Below are 25,104 nucleotides of genomic sequence, written 5' to 3'. Positions count from 1 at the left end.
ATAGTTTTGTATATTCATCTGCAATTCTTTTCTCAATTTCATCTGAGTTTAGGACATTTATAATAGATTTTCGTCTGTGACTATAAAAGACAAGATCTCCTGAGTAAATTGGGAGCATGGGTACCATGGGAGAGGGAGAAGGGTAGGGGAGAGAATTGGAGGGGAGCAGTGAAAAATTTATAGTTTAATAAAGTCAATAAAAAAATAAAATGCTATTTTATTTTATGTATTGTTTATGGGTGTTTACGGCATATATATCTGTGTACTATGCGTTTTCTGCACTTATGGAGGCCAGGGAAGGGCATCATATCTTCTAGAACTGAAGTTATAGACAGCTGTGAGCTGCCACATAGATGCTGAGAATCTACTCTGCATTCTCTGGATACTCTGCGTGCTCTTAATCACTGAGCCATCTCTACAGCCCATCATGGTTGTTTAAATGGCATGTCTTCTTCCATCTCTTTTTATTTATTTGTTTCAATAATCCTGATTCTTATTTTATTTCCTTTCAAACTTATATATCTGGTTTTATATTTAAACATATGCTGAAAATATGTCCTTTGAGCTGTCCATGTTGAATATTGACATAAAGTAGTTATTGATCTATGTTGGCACAAATTTACCAACTTAAGTGTGTCTGTTTTGATATGCTAGTCTGTTTTACGTTTTTCTTGCCTAAGAGTGATTATTTGTTCATGTGATATAAATAATAAATGATATAAAGATTATATATACATAATTTATTTCATTTATTTTCTAGGCAATGAAGGCTTTAAAAATACTTGCCAGTGGCTGTCAATCTTTCACAGGCTTGTAAGTGTAGTGTTTAACTATTTCATATATATTCAAATGGAAATTACATATATATATATATTCATGAACATGTTTTATTCAGTCAGTATTTAGAATTGTTCACATGTCTATATTCTTATTTTTCTTATTTTTACTTACTAGCATATCTCATTAGAAACAGGAGATTCTTTTATTTTGAATGGATGGATGTAAAGGTGTTTAGTTACCATCCTTAAGATACACACTGCACAGGATGGCAAATATGCCAAGGCAATAGCATAGAAACCTCCTGAAGTGGGCTTTAAACTACTTAGGTGGGGTGAAGTGCAATCCCCTTGCACTTTTACATGCTATATTTCAATTGCACAAGAAACTATTTGTATATTTGTCAGCAGGAAAAGGAATTTTACTTTCGTTTCTATGACTCCATTCTCTGTAAGCCTCACACCTTAACTCTTCACGCCATGTTTTTGATCATGATGTTGTGGGTCTACCCTTAGCATGACAACACATTGCGGGTAGTGACTCCTAGGATGTAGGGTAAGAAGTTATTTTTGTGGGCACATATTTTATAACATCCCTGTCACTGAATTTGTTTTCAGAGTTTCCCTGTAAAACAAGTTGTTGCTTCGGGTGTCAGTTATGCTAGAGAGAAGGATCTGATTTTAGCTTGAGCATACAACTTAAAATCTCTAAACTTCTGTCTTATAATAGAGACAGTTGTGAGTCCAGACTCTCCTGCTTGCAGGGGCAAGAGAGACTTTCTGCTCATCGAGTGTGAAATGTGTATTGTTATTATTTACTAGTCACAGATTTTATTCCCTAGCTGCAATAGGTTGTGTAAAGGTGTAACGATTGTTCTTTCCGAGACTGTCCAGTTTATTTCATATACTTAGGAACATTAAGTGACTACTTTGATTTGTCATCATTATGTCTCTGACTTCCACATAAAAGTTCTTTATTTTCTCATCTCAGTAAGCTTGTATTGATTTAAGAACAATTTTGGTGATTTTTATTATTGTTTTGAAATAAAATTTAATTATATAATTTCTCTTTTTCCTGTCCTCTCTCTAACCATTCCAATGACTCCCCCTTCCAATCTTGATCTGGCTCTCAAATTCAAGGCGTCTGGCCTCTTCTTCTTTACTTGTTGTCATATACTAAGTATATAAATATAATCTTCTCAGTCCACATATATAACTTGCATGCATATGATTTCAGAGCTAACCACCAGGTATTGAATAGTCAATTAGGGTCTGATTCAAGGGAAGAGTATTATCTCCCCCACAGTATTTTTTAGTTGCCTGTAGTTTTTTGTCTAGGGTTGGAGCCCAGTGAGATTTTTTCTGTCTGTGTTATCATGTCAGTTGATATTTTCTTTGGTCCAGTATTGTTTAGACAACCATATTGTTGCGATTCCATGGGTATAGCCTCCCTAAGATTTCTGACAGATGCAATAATCTCACAGCTGACATCCTGTTCCCCTGGCTCTTATAATCTTGTTAACAACAACACATCTCAGTACGGTGTGATATTTATCTTTTCTTTGCTAAATTACTAACATAGTTGCATGAATTTTTATGCATTTATTTGTATTTTTCTGTATGTTATTTCAAAAGGAATTTTGGAGGTGGGATATATGTAAATATGTTTTGGGAGGTAGAAGGTATATAAAGAAATGTAGGGTATTGATATATGTATTTTTAAAGACATCATTGTTGACAATATTTATTTTCAGAACTAACTTAAGAATGAAGGTAATCTTATGCTTCAATTTAGTTTCCAAACCAACCAATATAATTACTTAATGATATAATTGTCTAAGGTTTGTTGAGTTGCCAGTTACCTAAAGGGATGAAAAGTCCTTGTTCTGTCTTATGTTTTACTTTCAAGTAAGAGGTTATACCATTTGTCATAATCATTAGTTGAAATTTAAATAAAATATTAGTAATTTTGGTAAATTTTTAACAAGCTACTAGAAAAACATGTTTCCAAAGATTATTAGCACCTATAACTCAACATATTTGTAAATGTACTGATTGTGGTCAAAATTGTGTCTAACAGTACTCTAAGTATAAGCCTTGATATTTATTTCTGATTCAGATATACAAAAATATGCTTAACCCAGTCTACCCGATGGCTTATTGTCAGTAGTGAAGCAAGGACTAAAGGAAGGGTTTGGATTTAGATATAAATTCTAATGTTTCTGAGCCATTTTCTGTCACTGTAGATACTGCTCAGGTCTCAATTTTCTGATCTTGGGAGGGAAAAGGGACTATCCAGAGTCTGAGCTTGGAAAATTTCCTTTATAGATCTACGATTGTGATTTTATTCGTGTCTTACATTTTATTGCAGTGTCAAATAAGATCACATCAACAATTTCTTAAATCCTGAATGACTTTTAAATCCTGATTTTAGTGTATCAATGTTGTACAAAAAGAGAAAATAGTCAAAGAAATATCTTATATGTTTATAATCTTGGGCAGAGCAAAACAAATTCTCTTAATTTTAGAGGTAGCATGGTAGATGGCATTTTGTGTGCATATGTATATACACAAATATACACATATACCATACACATATTCACCTACATATATACAAGTATAATATATGTATAAACACATACATATGTACATGTTCACATATACACTTATATTTATAAATGCAAATTTTGCCTCATTAGAACAGTGACTTTCATCACAGAACTACTCAGATAAATAAAAGACGAAATGGCAGATTTATTTTCATCTGATATTTTAGATAAGTATAAACAAAGCCTTGATTTTAAAGCATAATGAATCAGAGTTAGCATTTGAAAAATCAGGGGGAGTGGGTGTGACCATCAAGTGCACAGACTACACAACCAAATACAGATTCCATGGGTCAGGCTTATGTCAGCTGCCAGTCACATACAAAACACTGAACAACTTCGCAGAAGAAAACTGGGTTGTTCAAAACAATGGGCAAAAATGTCACAGGTCCCTACTTTACATCACTCAGTTGTCCAGATGCTGTGTGAGTTCAGGGTCTGAAAAAAAAATCAATGATCGATAAATATGGATCTTCTAGGAGAACACGGTTTCAGGAAACCAGATCCTGAACTAACTTTAGATGACAGAGGAGGAAGAACTCATTGGACAGAACATAAGCCCGGCAGTGGAGATGTCTGCGGGACACGAGGAATCACTTTGAACAAGATGAGGCATCATTAGCCGAAACATGGGGTGAGAAGAGTACCGACAAATGACGAGACTATGCAGGCCTTGAAGATCCCGTAGGAACCAGCCTTTGCCCTGATGGCAATGTGAAATGATGCAGTCTCTGAGCAGCAGAGTGACGTGAAGGGAACGCTATCTGAGAAGTATTGTTCTGCAGCAAGACCGCGGAAGGATCGTGGGAGAGACAAGAAGTAATCCCAGGATATACAGAATGCTTTAAACAATGAATTAAAAGCATTTTAAGTTTCCGTAAGAAAACATGACACTAGAGGAAGCAGGAAGAAAACGAATGTGAACTAAAAACAGATTTTTGCGAAGGTTGAGCTTTGCCTAAGATAATTCGCCTATCAGTTTCTATCAGCCAAGTCAGCAATCAAAGAGTGCAAACTCTAATTCAAATGTTGTACTTCAGATATTGAAACAGAGAACATTTAAAATGAACTTTGAGGCAGAGGCATGGGAAGTATTGAGAATCTGTGGCTACCACAGGACTGGATGCGAGAGTTTCAAAGACACTGCGAGGCCCTGACCAAAATGCAGAACTTTTAATCTTCAAGCATTTTAAAGAGATATTATCTTACCATTTATCATTTAATTTTACCCCATGTTTACAAATAGGATTTTTTACAAAACAAAACATGTCTTAATTGATTTTAGAGATTGCTGAGCGAAAGTATTAATTTTGTGTTTATATCCAAAATATACTAATGATTTCCTATAAAGTATATGAATTTATTTTAAAGAGGAAAATCTTTTGAAGGAAAGAATAGTTTTATATATCGAGTATAGTTTTTTAGAGTAACTTAATTTAATTTGTATGTGTCTATACTGTATATTGGAAGCGATATAATAATTGTTTTGCAAGTGTTTTCTGGCTTAATGTCTAAAACCAAATTAATAGAGAAAATTACTCAAAGATCAGAGGGATGTTTGGTTAAAGGTAAAAAATAAAAGAATAAAAAATTTTAATAAATAATTTTTAATAAAATCAATAATATCACTTTTAAGATATTTTCATAACATCATCATTGTTTCCATATAAGAAATGTAATAAAAATCAAACAAAATAAGGCTGGGAAGTGGTGGCACATGCCTTTAATCCTAGCATTAGGGAGGCAGCGGCAGGTGGATCTCTATGAGTTCAAGGCTAGTCTGGTTTATAAGATCTAGTTCCAGGGCAGTCTCCAAAACTACAGAGAAACCCTGTCTTGCAAAAAAACTAACTAACTAACTAACTAAATAACTAAATAAATAAATAAATAAAACAAAATAAAAAGAATATGATTATGGTTTCAGTTTGAAGTTTATGGGTGTCATAGAAATGTACTTTAAAATGTAAGAGGTCTCAACTGGGCTCACTCTTGTAATTTGAGACTAGAGAAGGTGAGACAGAAGAATCTCCATGAGTTTATAGAGTTTGAAGCCAGAGGGAGATAGATGTCTGGTCTATGGAGTGAGAATATCTTAAAACAACAAAAATAAAATAATAATAATAATTAAAATAAACATAAGTCAATAACTCTACCTAGTTTCACAAAAATAATTTCTTCTGATGCCTAGTGAGATCATTTCATAAATCTGAAGACATTTCGCCCAATGCTTTTCAATAAACATAAATGTCAGTAGCATGTCTTGAATTTTCTCAAGATCTCCTTTCAATAATATATTTTATAATGAAAGAAATAGTCATTTTCATTTTTCTATGGCACCATAAATTTCTGAAATGCTATTACAAGCTACCAGAATGCATTTTTACAAGTTTTAGTTCCTATAGTACACTCTTATTACTTCTAGGACACATTGGTCGTTATTATAATGGAATCACACAGTTTTCGATCGGAAGCTAACACATACATCAACACAAGGGCACAGACCTCGTTCACTGTGGCGTAGTAGCTTTCGTGCTTGAAGGTGGGTGAGTTGTCATTCCTGTCCCGCACCACAATGCGTACTTCGTGATAGATAACTGTGCCAACCTTCTTGTTGACACACTGGACTTGCACCACGATGGAGTGTATGTTCATTGGTGGCTGCAGGAAGAAATTACATCTTTTTAAACACAGTTTGGGTCAGGGTCTGAGCCCTGAAAACACACGACCACTCATTATCAATTCAATTACTTTTTCTCTTGCACTATGACAGACTTGGAAAAAAAAAACAGTGTTGCCCTGGTTTAAAAGAGAAGATCATTGAGATTATTCCATTGCTTAATTTCATATCGAAGCCTATAAAGTTTCAAGTACTATTATGATCATAGAATTTTGCTGATGAATATAACCAAAGATCAATACTGAGATTTGCTGGGCAAAAATTTATTTTCTTTATAAAGTCTGAAAAAGTAATGGCAGTAACTTTATTTTTTTCTAACAAAATATCAATAAACTTCTGAGGTATGAGAGATATTATTACATTTTGTTCATTTATTGATTATGGGGACCATATTGATAAAATTAGTATGAGAAAGAACAGCTCACAAGCCAACCAAATTGAAACTGCACGTGTAAACCCATATACGTTGTTTCTTCTTCATCTCTTCTGTATGCACCGCTTTCTATTGTATCAGACTCATCGACTTTTCCCTCTGTTTTGTCATAATAATCCTTAGGGAGCACTCTCATCTTAAACACCCTGTCTCCACCATGCCTCATCTTTCCAAATTCTACTATTAAATTTTTTGTTTACTCTACTTCTCATTCCCAACTTGTGTATTCTGTGTTTTATATGATTGTTTCAATCTGTGACCCTTGATGAGACTGCAAGCTCCCTCCAATCATGGGCTACTGTTATAGTATCCTAGTTACACCCCTCCACCTAACAGCTGGCCTGTGCCTGGGACAGATGAGTAAAGGCTGTCAGAGATAAACCATCTCCTTTCTCACCGTTTCCAGAGATACTGTCTGAAAGATTAAGGGAAAGTTAACTACATCTCCAGTGCTTACCTGCTTAACTATGATCATGGGATTCCAATAATGTTAAGGGGATATTACTACGGTTGTCATAAATGTTCACCCATGACTGGGAACTTATTATGAACAATTATCAGATATAAACTATCTTCCAGTCACTAAATAATGAATTTCTAACACCTTAAGCTTTTATTCTATATTTATGGCAATTCACCGTTATCTTTTGTCATGTTTTAGAAGTCCATAATGAACAATTTATTATTCATCCATTTTCTGTGTGTCATAGATCCCTGTAACATCTTTTTCTGTCTGTCTGTAGGGCTGGTTTCACTGGCCAGCCTCCTCCCCACTCTTGACCATGTGCCCCGTGTCTGACAATTTCTAAGTAGATCACCATGTACACAAACCATAAAACTACATTTACTTTATAATATGAGCACATCTGTGCTGATCAAAATTAATATGCTGAATCCATCCACAAAAATAAAGTAAATGGAATCTATACAATATAAAGTAATAATTCTGGATTATATGACAAGCTACTTAAACTAATTGATTGACAAGTTAATGATGCCTGGGACTGAGGAAAGGGCCATGTAAATGACTACATGCCACACACGGAGGCGAGAATGCTGCAGTAAATATGTTTAAACTGCAGCAAAACATCATTTAATTAGAAGGGTCTTTCATGAGCAACAAAGACAAGGAGAACAGAACTGGTAAATGGGCAGCCTCTTTAAAATTAGCTGTGACACCATTCTGTATTATGACGTCACACTGACATCAACGTGAACAGTGAAGTCATGTTTATACAAAGTCTGAGTGACACAAAAATCACAGGAGCAAATAATAAACACCACGACTGAGAATAAAATCGTCTCACTCATTTACCACAAATGATGTTGCAGTTTTGCAGTAACACATGTAAGTACCCAAATTTGTATAAGCAAAAATCACCTAAATACTATAAGTGACTACAGACATTAATATGAGAAATACCGATGAAAGAATGATAGCTAAGTTTTGGCTACTCTTATATGCCAAAAGCAGAGGTTGGAACACTAATGTAAACCCTATAATAATTATTAATAGCAGAATCATAAGAACTTGAGATAGTAGATTCTATTTTATATGTGAGCAGGGAATAGAGCAAGTGCATTTTGAGAAAATTTGGCGACTTTCAGAAGTAAGAAAAGACAAAAAGTTTGCCAGTCTAAAGAGTTTTATCAGAGGGCCTCTTAATAAAACATCATCAAATGCAACAGAGAAGCCTACCAGCAAACTCACGGTGAACACCTTCAAACTTCAGCAAAAGGCTTGTTTTAAAGCACTGAGTTGTAGAGGAAGAGTCTCAGAAATAACTTAAAGAACCCCTGTGTCTTTACTTCCAGATTTAAACGGCTGTTTTAATAGGCTAGTAGAGAGGACTCTTTGTTTTAATTGTAAAAATAAGAAATACAGTAAGTATGCCCACTGATATCCTTGGGGACCTCTTGGAAGGCAATTAGGTGAGTGTTATTCATCTGACAATATTCTTCTAAATAGTTTAAGAGACATATGAAACCAGCTATCTTCACTTGCAGTTTTACATGGGACAGTAGCTCTGGGACAGAAAGGTCACAGATTTTCAAAAGGATTTAAATGCAGTATATGAGGAACACTCCCTCCCCTCAATCCAGCTGATAACCCATCAATTAGATATAAACAAGTCACCTGGAATTGCTGTCATTCTCAGCTTCAGCTCCCCATGCAATGCTTAGTGGCATGGATGAACTTAGTAGGCAATAAATTCCAACCACTATGGATTACGCTGAAGTGAAGAGTTCCCTATGGCTAACATTTAAGGCACAGTGTAATTTTGTATTGAAATAAATTCTATTCTCCTGTACAGAAAAGTAATAAATACATCAAGTATAGTCGCACTGAGTTGATTAATCAGAGTTTAGGGACACCATACTGCTTATGGCAGTGTTGGAGAGTTAGGGACCCTGTAATGCTTACAGAAGTGTTAGGGGAATTATGGCTGAGCTTTCAGAGCTACTGGCAAAAGTCAGCGATAGGAATTCTTTGATGATCTTTCTTCCATACTGAATTCTTCTTACTTGTTCTATTCGTGAAACAAACAAGCTGCATATAAACTGTGTTGGATGTGTATTTAAAATAATCACATCCATATACACCTGAATTTACAAATGAAACCCTTAAGGAGTATTTCAAAACCATACCTACATGTCTGTGTTTTCGCACACCTGTGTAGCAGGAATGATATGAATCGCCCAATTTATGAAGTTTATCCATGGAAAGTAGTATTGGGAGGATGACATAAAGAAGAGCCCTTTCAAAGTATGTAGGATTTTGTAATGAAAGAAGATGGGAAATTAGCCATTTTATATAACATGCACAAAAGAAGTCACTGATGCCAGCACTGTGGATTGTAACCCTCCTCTGTGATATAAAAAGAAGTTACTATTTTTAGAAACTATTACTTGAAGATTAATGATTTGAAGTTTCATTGCTTAAATGAAAATATCTTTTGCAAACCTGTAAGACTTGATCTTATTTTTCATAGAGTACAAAGAAGTGTGTCAAATTCTTACAGGAATGAATGTTTTTGTTATGTCCCCTTACCTCTGCCTGTGGATTTACTTACTACCTAAGCAGAATGAAGAGTTATTGGTGTTATACATAAAAAGGGAAATAATAAAATGTGTTTTAGAAATACATACTTCACATTTCTGAGGCCTGAGGCCGGGACTTAAGGCCACACACATTGTAGGCAAGCAGTCTACCACTGGGTTATATAGTTCAGCCCTGAAATTAATTTGCAAATGAAGAAATAGAGGAAATGGCTGCCTAAAATTGTCTACTTCAAAAATTGAATTTAGTAAATAATGATATATTGTAGGAGTTACTTAAGAAATAAAATGCCAATTTGAGAAACCATAACATTTATAGATATTTCATAGCTTTTAATAGTATGTTATATGCCAAATTCTAGATTGATTAAAATTAATATGACTTAATCTTTGGATAAGGAATAGTCTTGTAAAATTTATATCAAATAGGTTTAAATAAATCATAATGAAGATAAAACAGACTGGTGAATATTATGGAGTATAGAATATGTAATTACATACCAGTATCAGATTTCTATTTACATAGCATTTATGGATCTGTGCCTTGTTACTTGGCGAGAACTCATCCCTAGTATCACAAATATGGTAGTAAAATAAAAAAGAAGAGATGAATTTGGGATGGAGACAAGAGGAACTTAGAGAGAGTTGAGGGGAGGGAGTAGAAATGGCTAGCTGATCTCTATGGAAAGTCTGCCAGTTTTCTGAAGAGGATCAAATAAGAAGGAGTGAATTGGGGGAGAGGAACTTAGGAGGAAGGGCTAAGAGGAGAGGCTATAGAGAAAACTTTGGTTGGGATATAAAAACAAAGATCAGTAAATAAACAAAAGTTGAAAAATGGAGAGTGTATATGTTCAAGGTAAAGTGTTTACAAAGATGAATTTCTCAAAGAATTTAAATCAAGATTTTCAATCAACTTTAGCATCTATTTAAATTGATGGTTGAGAGAACAGTGAGATTGTCCTGGGTTCCAAATGAGAGGAAGGAATACTGACAAATGAGTAATACTGATGGATGTAGTTGCAAACCTAATCGGCAATGTGGCCACTCATCACAGATGGCCAATGAAGAGTGCCCTGGGTAGAATGGATAAAACCCTGGTGCAACTCTGAAGTTCAGAAAACAGGAGGCATGGGGTTCTCAGGTCATCAATGAAGTTAAGAACACAGAACATACTGGATTCTCTTTGGTCATCACTGTCTCTGACCAAGTGCTTCCAACCTTTTCAACGAGTTTCGAGATACATATTGTATGATTGGAACAGATCCAGATATCTCTTAGTAATCAGTTGATTAGGTAGCAACAGTGATAATTTCATTCTTTAAAGTGATTAGGGAATACTGACTGGTCTTACGATATAATAATTTGGTCTTTCAAAGATTCTTGAGTCTCTTATTATATATACTTTTTATTTCTGACTTGTGATTTTATAGTTTCTCCTGTTTAAGAAGCAAAAACTAAACTGAACACAAAGGAAAATAGAGAAAAAAAAGATTGCCAAATCAGTTTGAAAATTGACTAAGAGTTCACATTCATTCAACCTCTTAACAAATGCTTTTTAATCAAATTAAAATATTTGAAACTTGGTAAATTTTTATTTTTTATTTTCCTATAAAATGTTTATTAAAATAATTAGCCTATTTTAAAACTTTGAATTTTGAAATATTTTTATTTACATTTAAATTTGCTTTGTGCTCTGCATAACCATGGTTATACAAAGATGCAATCATGCATTGCCTCATCGAGGAGAGGGCACACAACTTGACGTAGACTTCTATATCTAGGAAACATTTCCATTATTAGCAGCTTAAAAAGCAAGGATAAGAAGAAGCACATTTGGCATGGCCTTATCTCTCTTCTGTGTTATAGTTCATTCAGACAAATGACTGTTTAGTTGGTCTTCATATCAACAATTTGAAAAAAATCAATAAATACAGTCAACTTATGAACTGGGTATTCATTACAGAAGAAAGAAACTTGGACTCTTTCCCTCAAATTTATAAAAATACTCCAAATGATTCAAAGGTCTTAAGGTACAGTTTCTAAAGCTAACTGCTAAAATGAAAGAGGTTTGACATTGACCTTGAAGGCATTGGCATGGTGACTTCTTTTCATGACAATATTCCCCAAAGCAAAGGAAACAAAAGCAAAGTCTTACAAATGGGTATAGAATACATCTAACAAGAAGATTTGATATAACAAAGGAGAAAATCAACAGGGCAGTATAGGTTGCATTTATTAATAGAATAGGAGAAATTGCCAAGTAGCTACCCCAAAATGTTAATATCAGGATATATGAAGAATTCAAAAGATTCAATATGACAAAAGTCCAAAAAACTCAACCAGAAGTATGCAAAAATTGTGAATAGACACATCTCAGAAGAAAGTTTAAATGACAAAAAAAGTTTTGAAAAAGTGTTAAATTTCATCAGTTTAGTTATTATGGAAATGCACATCAAAGCCTCACTGAAGCTTCCCCCAGTTAGAATGCCTCTCATGAAGAATAGGAAAGGTAGCAAGTGCTACTGAGAATTGAAGAGGTACTGCTCACACCCTTTTGCTGGGGAGACAAATATAACACAGTGTGGAAAAAGTGTGGCGCTTCTGGGAGCCTGGATCTAGCAGAAGACACAGCTATCCCCCTTCTGGATACTTATCAGAGGAAAGATGGCCTCAACATATCAAAGAGAAGCCCATGTGTCTATGCCTGCTGTGGAATCACACTCAGTATTCAGACAGTAGATTTCCTCTTGATGTCTATTAGAGAGCAGTGGATAGAGAAAATGTGGTGCATATGCACAACAGAAACTTTCCTTAGATATGGAAGGAAATGACACTCTGTCACACAGCAAAACTGAAGGCCTTAAAAGACTTTATGGTGATGAAAATCAAATTAGATAGGTGAACAGGAGTACTCGTGCCCTCTCAGATATGAGCATCATAGGTATAGTAGGTTGAAATTTATGATAGCAATTACCAATTGAAGAGAAGGGTGGTGGTGTTGGGGTGGCGACTGGCAACAGGAAGCTGGTATACAGGACCACAAGTTAAGCATTGTTCTTCCTATGAGTAGGTTAGTGTGTGTGTGTGTGTGTGTGTGTGTGTGTGTGTGTGTGTATGTGTGTGTTTCTTACTTGGACTTGACATTAGAAATTGTATGCATGTATTGAAATATCACACTAAAATTCACAAAGGTGTATAGTTAAATATACAAGAATGGCAAGGGAAACTGTTACTGTGGAACTGGGAGGCAGGGGCATCAAAGCTAGAATAACACATGACAGTAAAGAATACAAAGGCAGAGAAGACCCTGATCTGAGGGGAAGAGGGTAAAGGATGCGTTGACAAAGACAGACAGTATCACAGGGGCCCAGACCGAGAAATACAGGAGATACACAAAGTCACTGGGACCAGGACCAGATGGGCTTCTTCTGGAAATACAACAGTTTCCTAAAAGCATCATGATCTTAATAGTCACTATTGTTAATTCTCACCTGTATCTCCTTGTTTTCATTTGATGTTATTTTTCTGCTTTATTGGCCAAAATATTGATTTTTTTAAATCTTACAAAAGCATTATGGTATGCCTAAAATACAGGAGATTTGTGTCCTCTAAAACATATCTGTAGCAGCTTTTTTTCTTTAATGTTTGGAATGAATGCAAAGCCAATGTTTGTAGCATGGAGCTTGGCAGTTGTTTCTCGACTCTAACATGATTATCAGGTCTGTCTGGCTGTAAAAAGCATTCATATGGTTTATTATCGTTCATTATATTCATAATATGAATGAACCAAATTATTTGGTAACAACCACAAGAATTACATTTTTGAAAATACTCCATGTTTAACAGGAAAGCATAGTTTGGCTTTCATTCACAATAACTACTTCCTTTATAATGTGTGTGCTTTATCAGTATTTACAGTTTAGAAAAGGATATATTCTAAATTAATTAAAATTTAATATATGTGTATCTATATTCACATATACTGTACATTATCATATTAAATGTCATCTCAATGTGATAAACAGGTACTCAAACTTTGTTCAAATGAGTGTTACAGCTTTTTAGTAGAAACTGACAGCAAGGAATAAGGTTAAGAATAGCCACTGGTTAGTCTGACCTAAGACCTTCACCCTACACTGCCACTTCAGACCCATGAGGGGACCATAGTCACATTCTTTCTTGCCTTGTCTGAAGAAGGACCCTAACCCTTGGCCACCCACCCACAGTCCAGGCCCAGACAGAAGCCACATGGCTGCATGTGTGAATCCTTACTGATTCCCAGTTACCTCATCCTATTTGCTGCTGCTGCTATTAGATATGAAATCCCAAACCTTCTACCACAAAACTTCTAGAGAAGCCGTATCATCATGATACATCAACTTACAAAAAATCTGTAGCCTTTTTATATGTCAATACCAAACATTCTGGGAAAAAGGGTTCATGGGAACTCTTTCATCTAATAATAGCTTTAAAAATATAATCTATGAGTAAATATAACTAATGAGGTGTAAAGCCTCTATGATAAAACGTAAGTCTCTGAATACAGAGATTGAGGAAGAAGAGTAGACTGCCCATGCTCATGGGTTGGTAGAATGTTGTGAAAATATGATCTTCCTACCAAAACGAATTTAAAGACTCAATGTGATCAAAATCAATACATACAACCTTCTTCAAGGAAATAGGGAAATATTTTAGAGTTCATGTGGAAGAACAAAAGACCCCAGAGAACTACGCAATCCCGGGCAGAAAGAATGATCCTGGAACGATTACCACACCAGATGACAAGCTATCTTACAAAATTACAGTGGTAAATACAACATGGTCCCATCACAAAAACAAAAATGTGAAACAATGTAATAAAAAAAATGGAAGACCAAAACATGAATTTCCTTAACTACAGACAGCTCATGTTGGACAGAGATTTCAAACATACACACTGTAGGAAAGACAGCATCTTTAACCAGTTCATGCTGGGAAAAACTGGAAGTCCAGTTGTAGAAGAATGATATTAAACCCATATCATTCACTGACACAAACATCACTTTCAAACAGATTAAAGACCCCCACTGGGAAACTTGACATGCTAACGCTTCCGGAAAAAAATATATGCACTATCCTGGAAGGTATAGGAATAGAAAAAGGACTTTCCAAATAGGGCTCCATTGTTTTTTTTTTCCCCCCTTCAGGAAATAAAGTTACAAACTGAAAAATAATGTCATTTATAAAGAGAGAAATAGAACAAAAAATCAAACAAGCGAAGAAACCCAGAAAATGCATCTATTCATGTGATGGAAGGTTAATTTTAAAGAACTAATTTCAAGAGAACAAATAGCCTAGTTTTAAAAATCACACTACAGATATCAATAGATAATTTTAACAGGGAGAAATAGAAATTGTTGAGGGATATCTGAAGGAGTTTCAGCATCTTTAGCAATTAGGGAAATGTACATTAATTGCAATGTCATCTTATGCCAGTCAAAACGGCTCAGATCAACAAGATAAGTGACAATAAATGCCTGTGAGTGTACAGGGAAAGGAGAGTCTCATTCACTGCTGATGGGAGTGCAAACTGGTACAGCTACTACAGAAATGTGTGTGTGTGTGTGTGTGTGTGTGTGTGTGTGTGTGTGTGTGGTTTCAATAAATAGAGATCTATGGCATGAGCCATCAACTCCTGCTTGGCCAAGTCATATCAGCTTATAGGATGTTGAATCCTAGTACAGAGAGGTACTTGCTGTATTCACAATGGTTAGAAAACGAAGGCTGCAGATGCCGTTGACAGAAATGGATAAAGAAACTGGTATATATTACAAGATTGAAGTCTATTACATTGTAGCGAAAGTGAAAGCATGAAGTTTGCAGGAAAATAGGTGGAAAATATTATACAGTAAAACAACCCAGACTCAGACAAACAAAGACCGCATGGTCTCTCTTAAGTGTGGATCTTAGCTCTGTATCTTTAAATGTGCATCTATAACATGAAGACATCTCAGAAGCCAGGAAAGTAGAAAATGTTAGAGGGGAGAAGGAGGTTCTGAGCGGAGAGGGGGGGATAGATGTTGATGACAGGGAATGTCGAAGGAATCAGGGGCTATGAATAGGGAAAGAGAGAATATGGGAATGGAGTTTAACTGGGGAAGAGCAAGGAGGGAGAGATAAATAATGCTAAGGAAGTTTGAAAATTCCACAGTGATGCACATCAGTTTATATCTAGTAATGGAATGGAAGCCCTGATGGATTCCACTAACTGCCTGTCAGTAGGGCTTTGTGAACGACTTAGCACAGGTGGGTGTGTAGTCAGACTGTAGACAGAAAGACTTCCACTGTGATAAATGCAGCCCTAAAAGCTGTGGCTCAGGCAAGGGGGTAATTCCCAAGAATCCAAGAGCCAAAGATCCTACAGCAAATAGTGAACCTAGTTAACGGCAAGTAGAGAGAGCTATTACAGACTGCGTGGGAGATCCATGTCGGATGAAGGGGTCATGTACTCAATATCCTGCTGGGATATGGGGTTGTGAAACTACAGAGCAACGGCCAACAGCTCTGCCTTAGCTCTGCAGCCTCAGAGCTTGGAATTTTGTACTCTGAGGTGGGAACGCTTCTCTACACTGCTTCAGTTTCCCCAGGGTCCTGTGTGCTCCCCTTCCTTCTTTGTCCTCAAGAAAGGGAGGGGATACTTGTTGTTGAGATGGGACACCGATCTTTTCAATACTATGTCTATTCTTTCAGAAATGATGGATTGGACAACTTTAGTAGTGTAGCCATTCTTTATGAAATGCTTCTGCCCGCCCTGTCTGATAATGGCCGAATAAGAATGCTGCCAGGACTCTGGTTTGCCTTTGGTTTTTAGCAGTCATATAAACAAATGTCCAGCCTCCTCCTTCCAATTCTAACTGTGCTAGCATCTAGAGGAGATGCACACACTCACTTCTACCGCTGTCCCAAGTCAAAAGCCAAAGAGCACCCTCACTTTCACATTGTGGGGAAAAAGATTTGGGATCTATGTGATCGACCTTCTGGGTCAAAGTCGTCACTACCTCTTTGTTCTTTGTAGCCTGTTCTTTTATGGTGAACTAGGACAAAATTCTTGAGTATTAAACTGGTTCCCTCAGACACAGATGCCTCCTTCCCTTCTCATTCTTATTCCAAGGAGTTATATTTTCTGTTGCTCCTATGTCTAGTAAACAAAATCTAATTATATGAATAACATTTGCTATTATATAGATAGTGCATGTAGACATTTAAACGATACTAAAGCTATAGCACAGGGACAGAGGTAAAAAATAAAGCCACTGACGTCTCTGTCCAGAACTCTTCCGGTACTGTTCAGGAAAAGCATCTGTTTAACAGGGTCCAACAACACCCAGTAGTCCACGTTGTCCTTTAAAGAGAGCTCTATGGTGGGGTCTGGTCCTCCAGCAGTCCCCTTAATCAGCATGTTGTCCACCAGAATTGTACCTGCAAACCAAACACAGCTATTTACAACCACGCTTTACTCAAAAGCCTTCTTTAGCAAGGATTACGCTTTTAAACCCTACCGCCTCACACGTTTCTGCCAAGGCAGAACACATTCAATATCGCACCGAGCATCACCAAGCTGCAAATATCTGTCTTCATTATGTTATTTGTCAGTAGTGTTTGGGGAAGATGCTGGCAGGGGGTGGGGAGGATTTCAGACCCTTGCCAAGTACCACCTTGTTTCTCTTTAGCAGCACTGAATCTCCCCCGTCCCCGTCCATCATTTCTCTGAGGATTTATCACTGAATTTTTTATCCTGAACAAAGGAAGAACCGTAACAGCAGAACAGGATACAAATTCCACTCCGTGAGACTTCTGATATGAAAAGAGAGATCTTGAAAATGAGAGAGGAGGAAGCGGGGGAGATGCTAAAAGAGCAGCAAGATTTCCCACAGTGAGAGGTGCATCTTGTTCTTACATGTCAGAGCAGATTCATGAAGCACAAATCTTAATGCTACCTCGTTGACACACAGCGGTAGCCACTCATCTCTAAGATAGGTCTGGAGCGCTCAACTGTAGTGGCAGACTCTCATGATTTTATATTTTAAGGCTTGGTTTCTCCATCTCCTTTTTAAAAGGCAGTTCTTGAATAGATATGGAAACGAGGGTGTGCTTCTAACATTTCTTCTCTGAAAAAGGCCTCATGTACTTTACAGATTGAAAGCGAACAGCGGTGATACAAATCAAGTTTGTTTTTCCCCACACAGTAATGACCTCCCTGCCAATCAAGAGTGGATGATGGCTCAGAGTGGTCACTATCTGAGCTATTGCATTGCAGGAACAGCATATAGAAAAAATATGTGAAAATAAAGATGAGCTCTTCTAAACACTAGAAGACAATGGAAATATTCAGATATTGCCTGTCCTCGCCTTAGGACAGAACACACATCTTACGTAACTCGCAAATATGAACCTGGGCTTGAGAAATAAAATGTCAGATTTATCAGTCACCTAGTTAAATGTTTTATCTGCCTAGGAAACCCTGAAAGGAATGGCCTTTCTTTGTAAGTGAACGGGTTTTGTTAAAGCCTGTATTCTTCACACCTTCCTAAATTCTAGATGTTAGTTTCTTTTTGTGTCTTCTGTAGAATTGTCACGATAACCAGACAGGAATTTCTACCCTAAACCGCATGTTTATCATTGAAGTACATTTCTGCTTTTGCATCTACACACCAAGAAGAGCTGAAATAAGCCTGAAAGAAGCTCTCACACACTGAGAAGAATGGCCAGCTGTCTCTTCCGGCCTCAAACACTGTACTGTGTGCTTCTGCTTTGAAAAGCAGGTGCTGGTCTTTTGTCTTTTAACAGATGTATTTAGTTTGTTTTTTTTCTTAAAGACAAATATCCATTTATTCTTTCTCTCAACCACCCTTAAAAGGATAGAATGTTTGCTAACATAATTAAATGTACGAGACAAAATCTTGAGGACAGAATGGCATTCTTTTCTTTTTGTCTTTACCATTGCCAATTCAGGGTTTTTTTTGTTAACTTATTTTTTATACATAGCATTTTTTCTATGATTTAAAATAGATTTTAAACAATACATTCTGAATTATAGTTTTCTCTCGCCTAACTCTTCCCAGAACCTCCTCACATGACCTCTTCTCATCCAAACTCAAACCATTCTCTCTCTCCCTAGGAAACAGACAGGCATGTAAGAACAATACTAGACTAAAATACAACAAAAACAAACAAACAAACAAACTCGAATAGGACTATGCAAGCAAACAGAAGGAAAAGGGCCAAAAAGAAAGCTCAAGAAACACAAGCAGAAGCGGACACATATATGGTCACACATACGGGAACACCATAAAAACAAAACTGGAAACGATAATACATACTCCAAAGACCAGAATGCTCAGCAGCCGCAGCAGCAACAACAAAGTCCTTACAAAGCATTATGAAACAAAAAATTTTCCAAAAGTGCTATTGAGTTCATTTTGTGTTGGCCATCTGTTACTTAACATGGGACCTGCCTTTAAGAGTGTTTTGTAAACCCAGTGAGACTCTACCAAAGCAAACTAATTTTTCATTTGCAAGTGGTTATCCTTTGGAGACAGCTTCTGGGGCAATTATGGGAGCATGTGTTCACTTCCACTCTCGTCGCTGCAACCCCATCTGACTCAGAGCCTTGCAGGTCCAGTGCATGCTGCTACAGTCTCTATGAGCCCTGCTGTGTTTAGAATATCTTATTTCCTTGATAGTATTCGTCCCCTCCAGCTGTTACATGGTTTCTATCTCCTCCTCTGCAGGGTCCCCTGAGCCCTGAGAGGAGGGATTGGATAGAGACAACCCATTTTGGATGGAGTCTTCCAAGGTCTTTCATTTCCTGCATGTTATCCTGCTGAGGGTCTCTGTATCTGTTCCCATCTCCTGTAGGAGGAAGGTTTTCTAAAGATGGCTGAGCAGGACACTGGTGAGTATAGCAGAATGTCATTAGGAGTCACTTAATCACTACATTCCTTTAACACACCAATAGTATTTGGTTTTCCCCTAGGTCCCTGGCCTATTCAGTCTCAGGTACTGGGCTACCCAAGCAGCATTAGGGATGGACTCCATTGCATGGTGTGGTCCTTAAATCCTATAAGATATTGGTTGGTTACTCTGCCATTGCACCCGCCTATCTTGCAGGTGGCTCACCATTGTAGATTTCTCCTATGGTAGCGTGCAAAGTACAATGACCATTAATCAGTAGGGATGAAGGCTCTAGGTAGGTACCAGCTCAGCTCCTCCATGCTCAATGAATCATGGAGGTTTTGACTTTAGCAACAGGGCCTTCTTATCTGTTTGTGGAAAGAAACCAAAAGCTTTGGCAATAGCCTGGATTGTTTAAGGATTGCCATAGGACCCCTTTGATCAGCATCTCTGTTAGATGGAACTCATTCCAGAAGTGGAGGCTTCCTTTGGTGACAAGAGATGTTTGGGACAGGGAGACATAATATACACGCATATATGTAATACAGAGACAGTGCGTTTAGAAGTATGGCTCACAATCAGATATCTTCTGTTCATTTGCAAGTCATTGTATTTTCTTAAGTAAATGGACCACTCTCTAAAAATACCAAGGAAACCTCAGCATGGAGGGGAGGACCTTTGTGTTTCTAATTAACCTAATTTTATGAAGCTTAAAAGGTATATTGTACAGAGAGGAAATAATGGAGTGACTGGGCTCATTCCAAACTCTGATATATACATTGCATAGAGCCTCTCAGATGATGCCACGGTCAATTAATTACCCAAAGGTCTCCAGCCACTATGAATTCCTTCAGCTTCCCCAGTAATATTTTCCCAGTTTTATTCCTTGGAAAAATGGTACACTGCAAACTCACAGCATCTTTTGCTTTCTCTTGCATGTTATTCTACAAGAAAAACAAAAAGAAACAGGGAGTGGATTTCAAGGTCCTCAGACTGAAACAAGACTCTTCTTGTGCACGAACCTTTTGTCCTACATCTTTCTGGGATGCTCGCAGAAATCGTCTTTCATCTGCTTTTCTCATTCTTGGTTTAGAGACAAGTTCTATAGGCCAGTTAGGAACTTGTACTTAGCCTATCTACATAACACAAAGTCTTGTGGAAGGAAGTAGTCCTGTTTCTAGCAACTTCATTAAAAAGTTTTAATATAAATTTTAGCCGAATTGTGATTTAAATATTAGGAGGCTGTTAGCAGCCTGCCATTCTTTCTAAAGATGAATAATGATGCCTCCCCATTAAAAAGTGGCTAAATGAAAACTCATATATGGAAGCATAATGTTTTGCAAAATTATGCTTTTTCTGAAATTTTAATCATTTATGTAACATAAAAGAGCAAAAATCATGGCAAAATGTAATACTTCACTAAAATGTACATATTTTTAGGGAATAATACATTTCATACTTATTTTTACTTTATGTTACTTAATAGATAATGGGTCAAGCATTTTGTAAAATTCCATGTACAAAAGTTTAGAAATAGAGAATCACCCCCGAAAGCCAGTGAGCATTGAGGATGGTTCAGTAGTTGAAATCAGCATGGCAGTGAGGAATGAGAACGAACCCCATGGAGCTGAGTCCATTGAGCAGCAGTGCTGCCTCCTCTTGCTACAGCAAGGAGTGTGTAGCATAAAGTCAGCGCTACGTTCAGAGGAGCTGAAGCATCTTTAAACTGGGCAATCTCTTCAGTGGCCACTGTGAGGCCTATCTCTTGCTTTCTGTAATTGTGGTGCCCTTGTTTGGCTAGAAGCTGTCACCTGCCTGTAACAGGAAAAAGGTGAGGAAGTGATGGGAAGATACGTTCCCATGGAGGTGTTTACAGAGCATATGCTACATGAGCTTTGAGTGACTCCCTCAGTGAGTTTCTCTCTTTCTCTGATGACTTTGATAGAGCATCTTATGCACATTGGAACACACAGAGGGCCAGGAGCTGTGTGGAGCTCTTAGGAACTATACGTGGCCTGCAACTGATTGCAATCAAGTCACTGAAGAATATACAGCTATAACCATAAAGAATAAGTAGTTTCCAGTGATCCAAATAAGCTTAGATGCTTCCTTAATGTTTCCTTACTACTATGTTGCTGACAGCTCTTCCAACACAGTCCTAGCAGACCGAGTAGTGAAGGACGAGCCTCTCTGGGTATGGAGCTTGACTGAAAGCACCTATGGAATTATAGGTCTTTATTGTTTAAAGCCACTAGTTTTGAAAACATCATTATGTAGTAATAGATAATATAGGCTTTAAAGACAAAGGTCTACATTAAAAATCTTGACTCCAAATCATACAAGCTCTATGAAGTTTAGCAAATTTCCCAGATTCTTATAATTTCCCAGATTCAACAACGCAGGCTGTTATGATACATCAACATTATGAGTCGTTACATAGCTATTAATTAATATTTTTTCATCTATGCCATGAGCATTGCACAGAGATTTAAGCTTACAAAGGAGTTATTATTTTTCATTAAATTGTGAGTATCATGCATGCTATTTTTACCGAGAGATGCAATATTTTTAAATCTGAGATGAAAGTATGAAATTTAGGCTGGAGAGATGGAGCAGCAGTTAAACATGCTCTGTAATCATGAAAACCACAGTTCAGATCTTGCATGCCCTCTGTTCTAGCCTTCTATCTCAAAGGGATGGAGACAGGAGGAGTATTGTAGCTTGCTGGTTTCAAGCCCAACCAAATAAAAATATATTGACTCTGAGTTTTGATAGAAATACTTCCTTAGAGAATGGGCATAGAGTGACAAAGGGCACCACATGCTATCTCTTACCCTCCAGGTGCCACCGGCACACAGATGTATCTACACTCACAAGACATAAAGAAACAGATCATCGAAGGTACATAGATGATAGAGATAGATAGCTAGGTAGATAGATAATAGATAGATAGATAGATAGATAGATAGATAGATAGATAGATAGATATATAGATAGATAATGTGTATGTAAACCAACAGAAAACGGCCACATCTGTGCAAAAGACTAAATGGAAACAGAAAACAGGAAGAGTTTATTTTTAATTACTGCTGAGAATCTGTCACAAGGCAAAGGCTATTTCTTGCTAGTCAAAAGGAAATGCTAACAACCTAACAAGCAATGGAGGTCATATTACTGAGGTCAAATGAGGATAGGATTTGTTGACTGGATCAAGTGAAGTAGGCAATAAGGCATAAAGACCAAGTGATCGCCAGCACCTCCAATTAGCAGACACGAAAGTGAGAAAGGCTCACACCTTCCTAACGCTGCAAGACTATCATTTTCAGACCATCACACTGATGTGGTCTGAAATTAAATAACTAACATTTTCAAAACAGATGGTTCCCAAAGGCACTAGAACTGTGACTACAAGGCAAGCCTTCTCTTCCTTTCATCTTTCCTAACCTGAGAAAGAATGTAGAACTTAGTCTTTTCCAGAGGGAAAGCGAGGAAAGGGAGGCCGGGAAGGCAGGAGACTGAGAGGAGAGAGAGGAGACTCGATTGGTCATTTACCCACCTCCCATTTCTTTTCCTTGAGACTGCAGTAAAGACTAAGTTGGGATGAGGTCTTCAGGGGACATCGCCGCGAAGCCCTCCTGCTGCTCACCAAACATGTGTGTTCCTCTACTCTGCTCTCTTCCTCATGTCCCCCAACCCACAGGGTTTTACAGGCTCCCAAGTATGGGGCACAGTCAGTTCATATATAATTTGCTGACTTCTTCATCGTATTTAATATCAAAAAAGCTATAGAAATGCTGGTGAATTGATCTGCTGTGAGCATAGCTTCTAATGACTTCAATTCTTTCCTATAATTTTGAATTTCTGTTTGAACTCAAACTGTGTTTATATTGTAAACAGCTTAATAGGGCACATTATACTCTCCCCCCTGCTCTCTGATGGTTTCAGATTTAATAAAGCATTTCATATGTACTTAAAATACTTTATAACAAGATATACAGTATTTTAAATACATAATATCATAGATGAATTTGTAGAAAAAAATGTGATTTGTTTCTAATAATTCTGAATGATTGTAGCTCTAAAATTAAATCCATTTCCTCACCTCTAAATCTATTCAAAAACTCAACAAAAAGCACAAGGTTCTTGTAATTACACTAAATGACAATTAGGAAAAACATCACATAGAGAGGTTTTATTTCACAGGTAAGTTACTTCTACAAACCAGTCCTTGAAAGACTTATTAAATAAATTGTGTGCATTTTCTACTTGATTTCTAAGTACCCAAATATTAGGAAAGTCAACTGTCATCTTTTTAAAACACAGTGTCCACCCTGGGAGGATCAATATGCTGAAGTCTGACCATTAAAGAATAATAGAGTACAATAATAAAGAATAATAAAAATTTAGCTAGGTGTCACAGAAGTTGCTGACCAAGTCAAAAAAACTGAATTCAATGAACTCTCTAACGACAAGTGAAGTTAACTCTCTAAGCCTTTGTGAATTTTCCATACTAAAGATAAGTACCAGGTTAAAAATCAAAGTAAGTTGAATATGTTTCTTTTAAATATTTTTTAAAAAATATTTTTTCATTTGGTCTTTAAACCCCAGATAAGCACTGGATGTCCAGTGTGAAATTCTAATGTAGGTTCAGAAAACTTTATAGCTTTTACTATGTAAACTTTCATTTTCTTAGCTAACCCAACCACTAATTACCTTATTCTTCGTTATGCTCTGACACATAGGGCAGTTTGCTTAATTTTCTATCAGGATGGTTCATTTTCAGTGTGGAGACAATAACTGATTTTGTATAGTTTTGATTTTGTAACTGACTTTGTCCAACTATTTCTTTGTTCTAGCAGTAGGTGTATTTATTCAAGATTTTTCTAAATATACTGTATATTTTAGAGAGGAAGCTTATTTAACTTAATAGAATACCAGCGGGGGATTTATAGAGTCTTTTAAACAACTTCAAAATCTTTGTTTAACAATAATCCACTATTACTGAGAACACTACCAGAAAGTAATTGTCTATTTTCCTGTAAATATATTTCTATCACCAAAAATAAAGCAGTGATAGCTAGTTTATTTAGTTGCTCCTAACACTCAAAAAGAAAGATTTGTTTAAAATATATGTAAAGGATATAAATAGACACTTCTCCAAAGATGATTCATAACAGACCAAAAATTACTATGAAAGATTCTTGAATTTTATACTTAGTAGGGAAAATCAAACAAGAACTACCATGAGTTCTCTCTCCTACCCATTAGAATAGGTATCAACACCACATCCAAATCACAGAAGGACAAAATTTGAAGTACTGCTTAGAATGTGGTACTTGGGCTGAGGAGATGGCTCAAGACTCTTCTGTAGTAGAAGTATAATGATCTGAGTTCAAGTTCCCAGAAATCACGAACCAACCTGGGTATGGCAGCATGTGTGACCTGTAGCTCTAGAACTTGGGAGCCAGACATAGGAGGATGGTTGGGGTTTCCTGGAACCAGCCTAGTTTCAGGTTCCTTGAGAGACTCTGTGTCCAGGCAATAAAATGGAGAGTAGTGAGGTAAGAGACCTAATATCTCTCTTATACACCACACACACACACGCACACACACACACAC

The 25,104-nt window shown here is 36.8% G+C and overlaps 1 protein-coding gene across 4 annotated transcripts in view; it reads right to left on the bottom strand.

The window, feature by feature from the left end:
- The window catches only part of Pcdh15 (protocadherin related 15), a 1,307,054-nt gene that overhangs the window by 363,298 nt on the left and 918,652 nt on the right, over positions 1 to 25,104 (bottom strand). For 3 of the 4 annotated variants that reach the window (XM_085679751.2, XM_087898232.1, XM_087898230.1), the window contains 2 exons: positions 16,850 to 17,010; positions 5,885 to 6,040 (listed from right to left, as the gene is read on the bottom strand). In XM_085679751.2, the coding sequence (XP_085535877.2) occupies positions 5,885 to 6,040; positions 16,850 to 17,010 (317 nt within the window). The remainder of the gene's footprint in view (positions 1 to 5,884; positions 6,041 to 16,849; positions 17,011 to 25,104) is intronic. The other variant, XM_087898231.1, reaches the window with a different exon arrangement.

The sequence above is a fragment of the Myodes glareolus genome, chromosome 18, assembly GCF_982192425.1.
Source record: "Myodes glareolus chromosome 18, mMyoGla1.1, whole genome shotgun sequence".
Taxonomy (NCBI): domain Eukaryota; kingdom Metazoa; phylum Chordata; class Mammalia; order Rodentia; family Cricetidae; genus Myodes; species Myodes glareolus.
The sequence above is the reverse complement of the archived record's forward strand: the minus strand, read 5'-3'. Positions and strand labels throughout refer to the sequence as shown.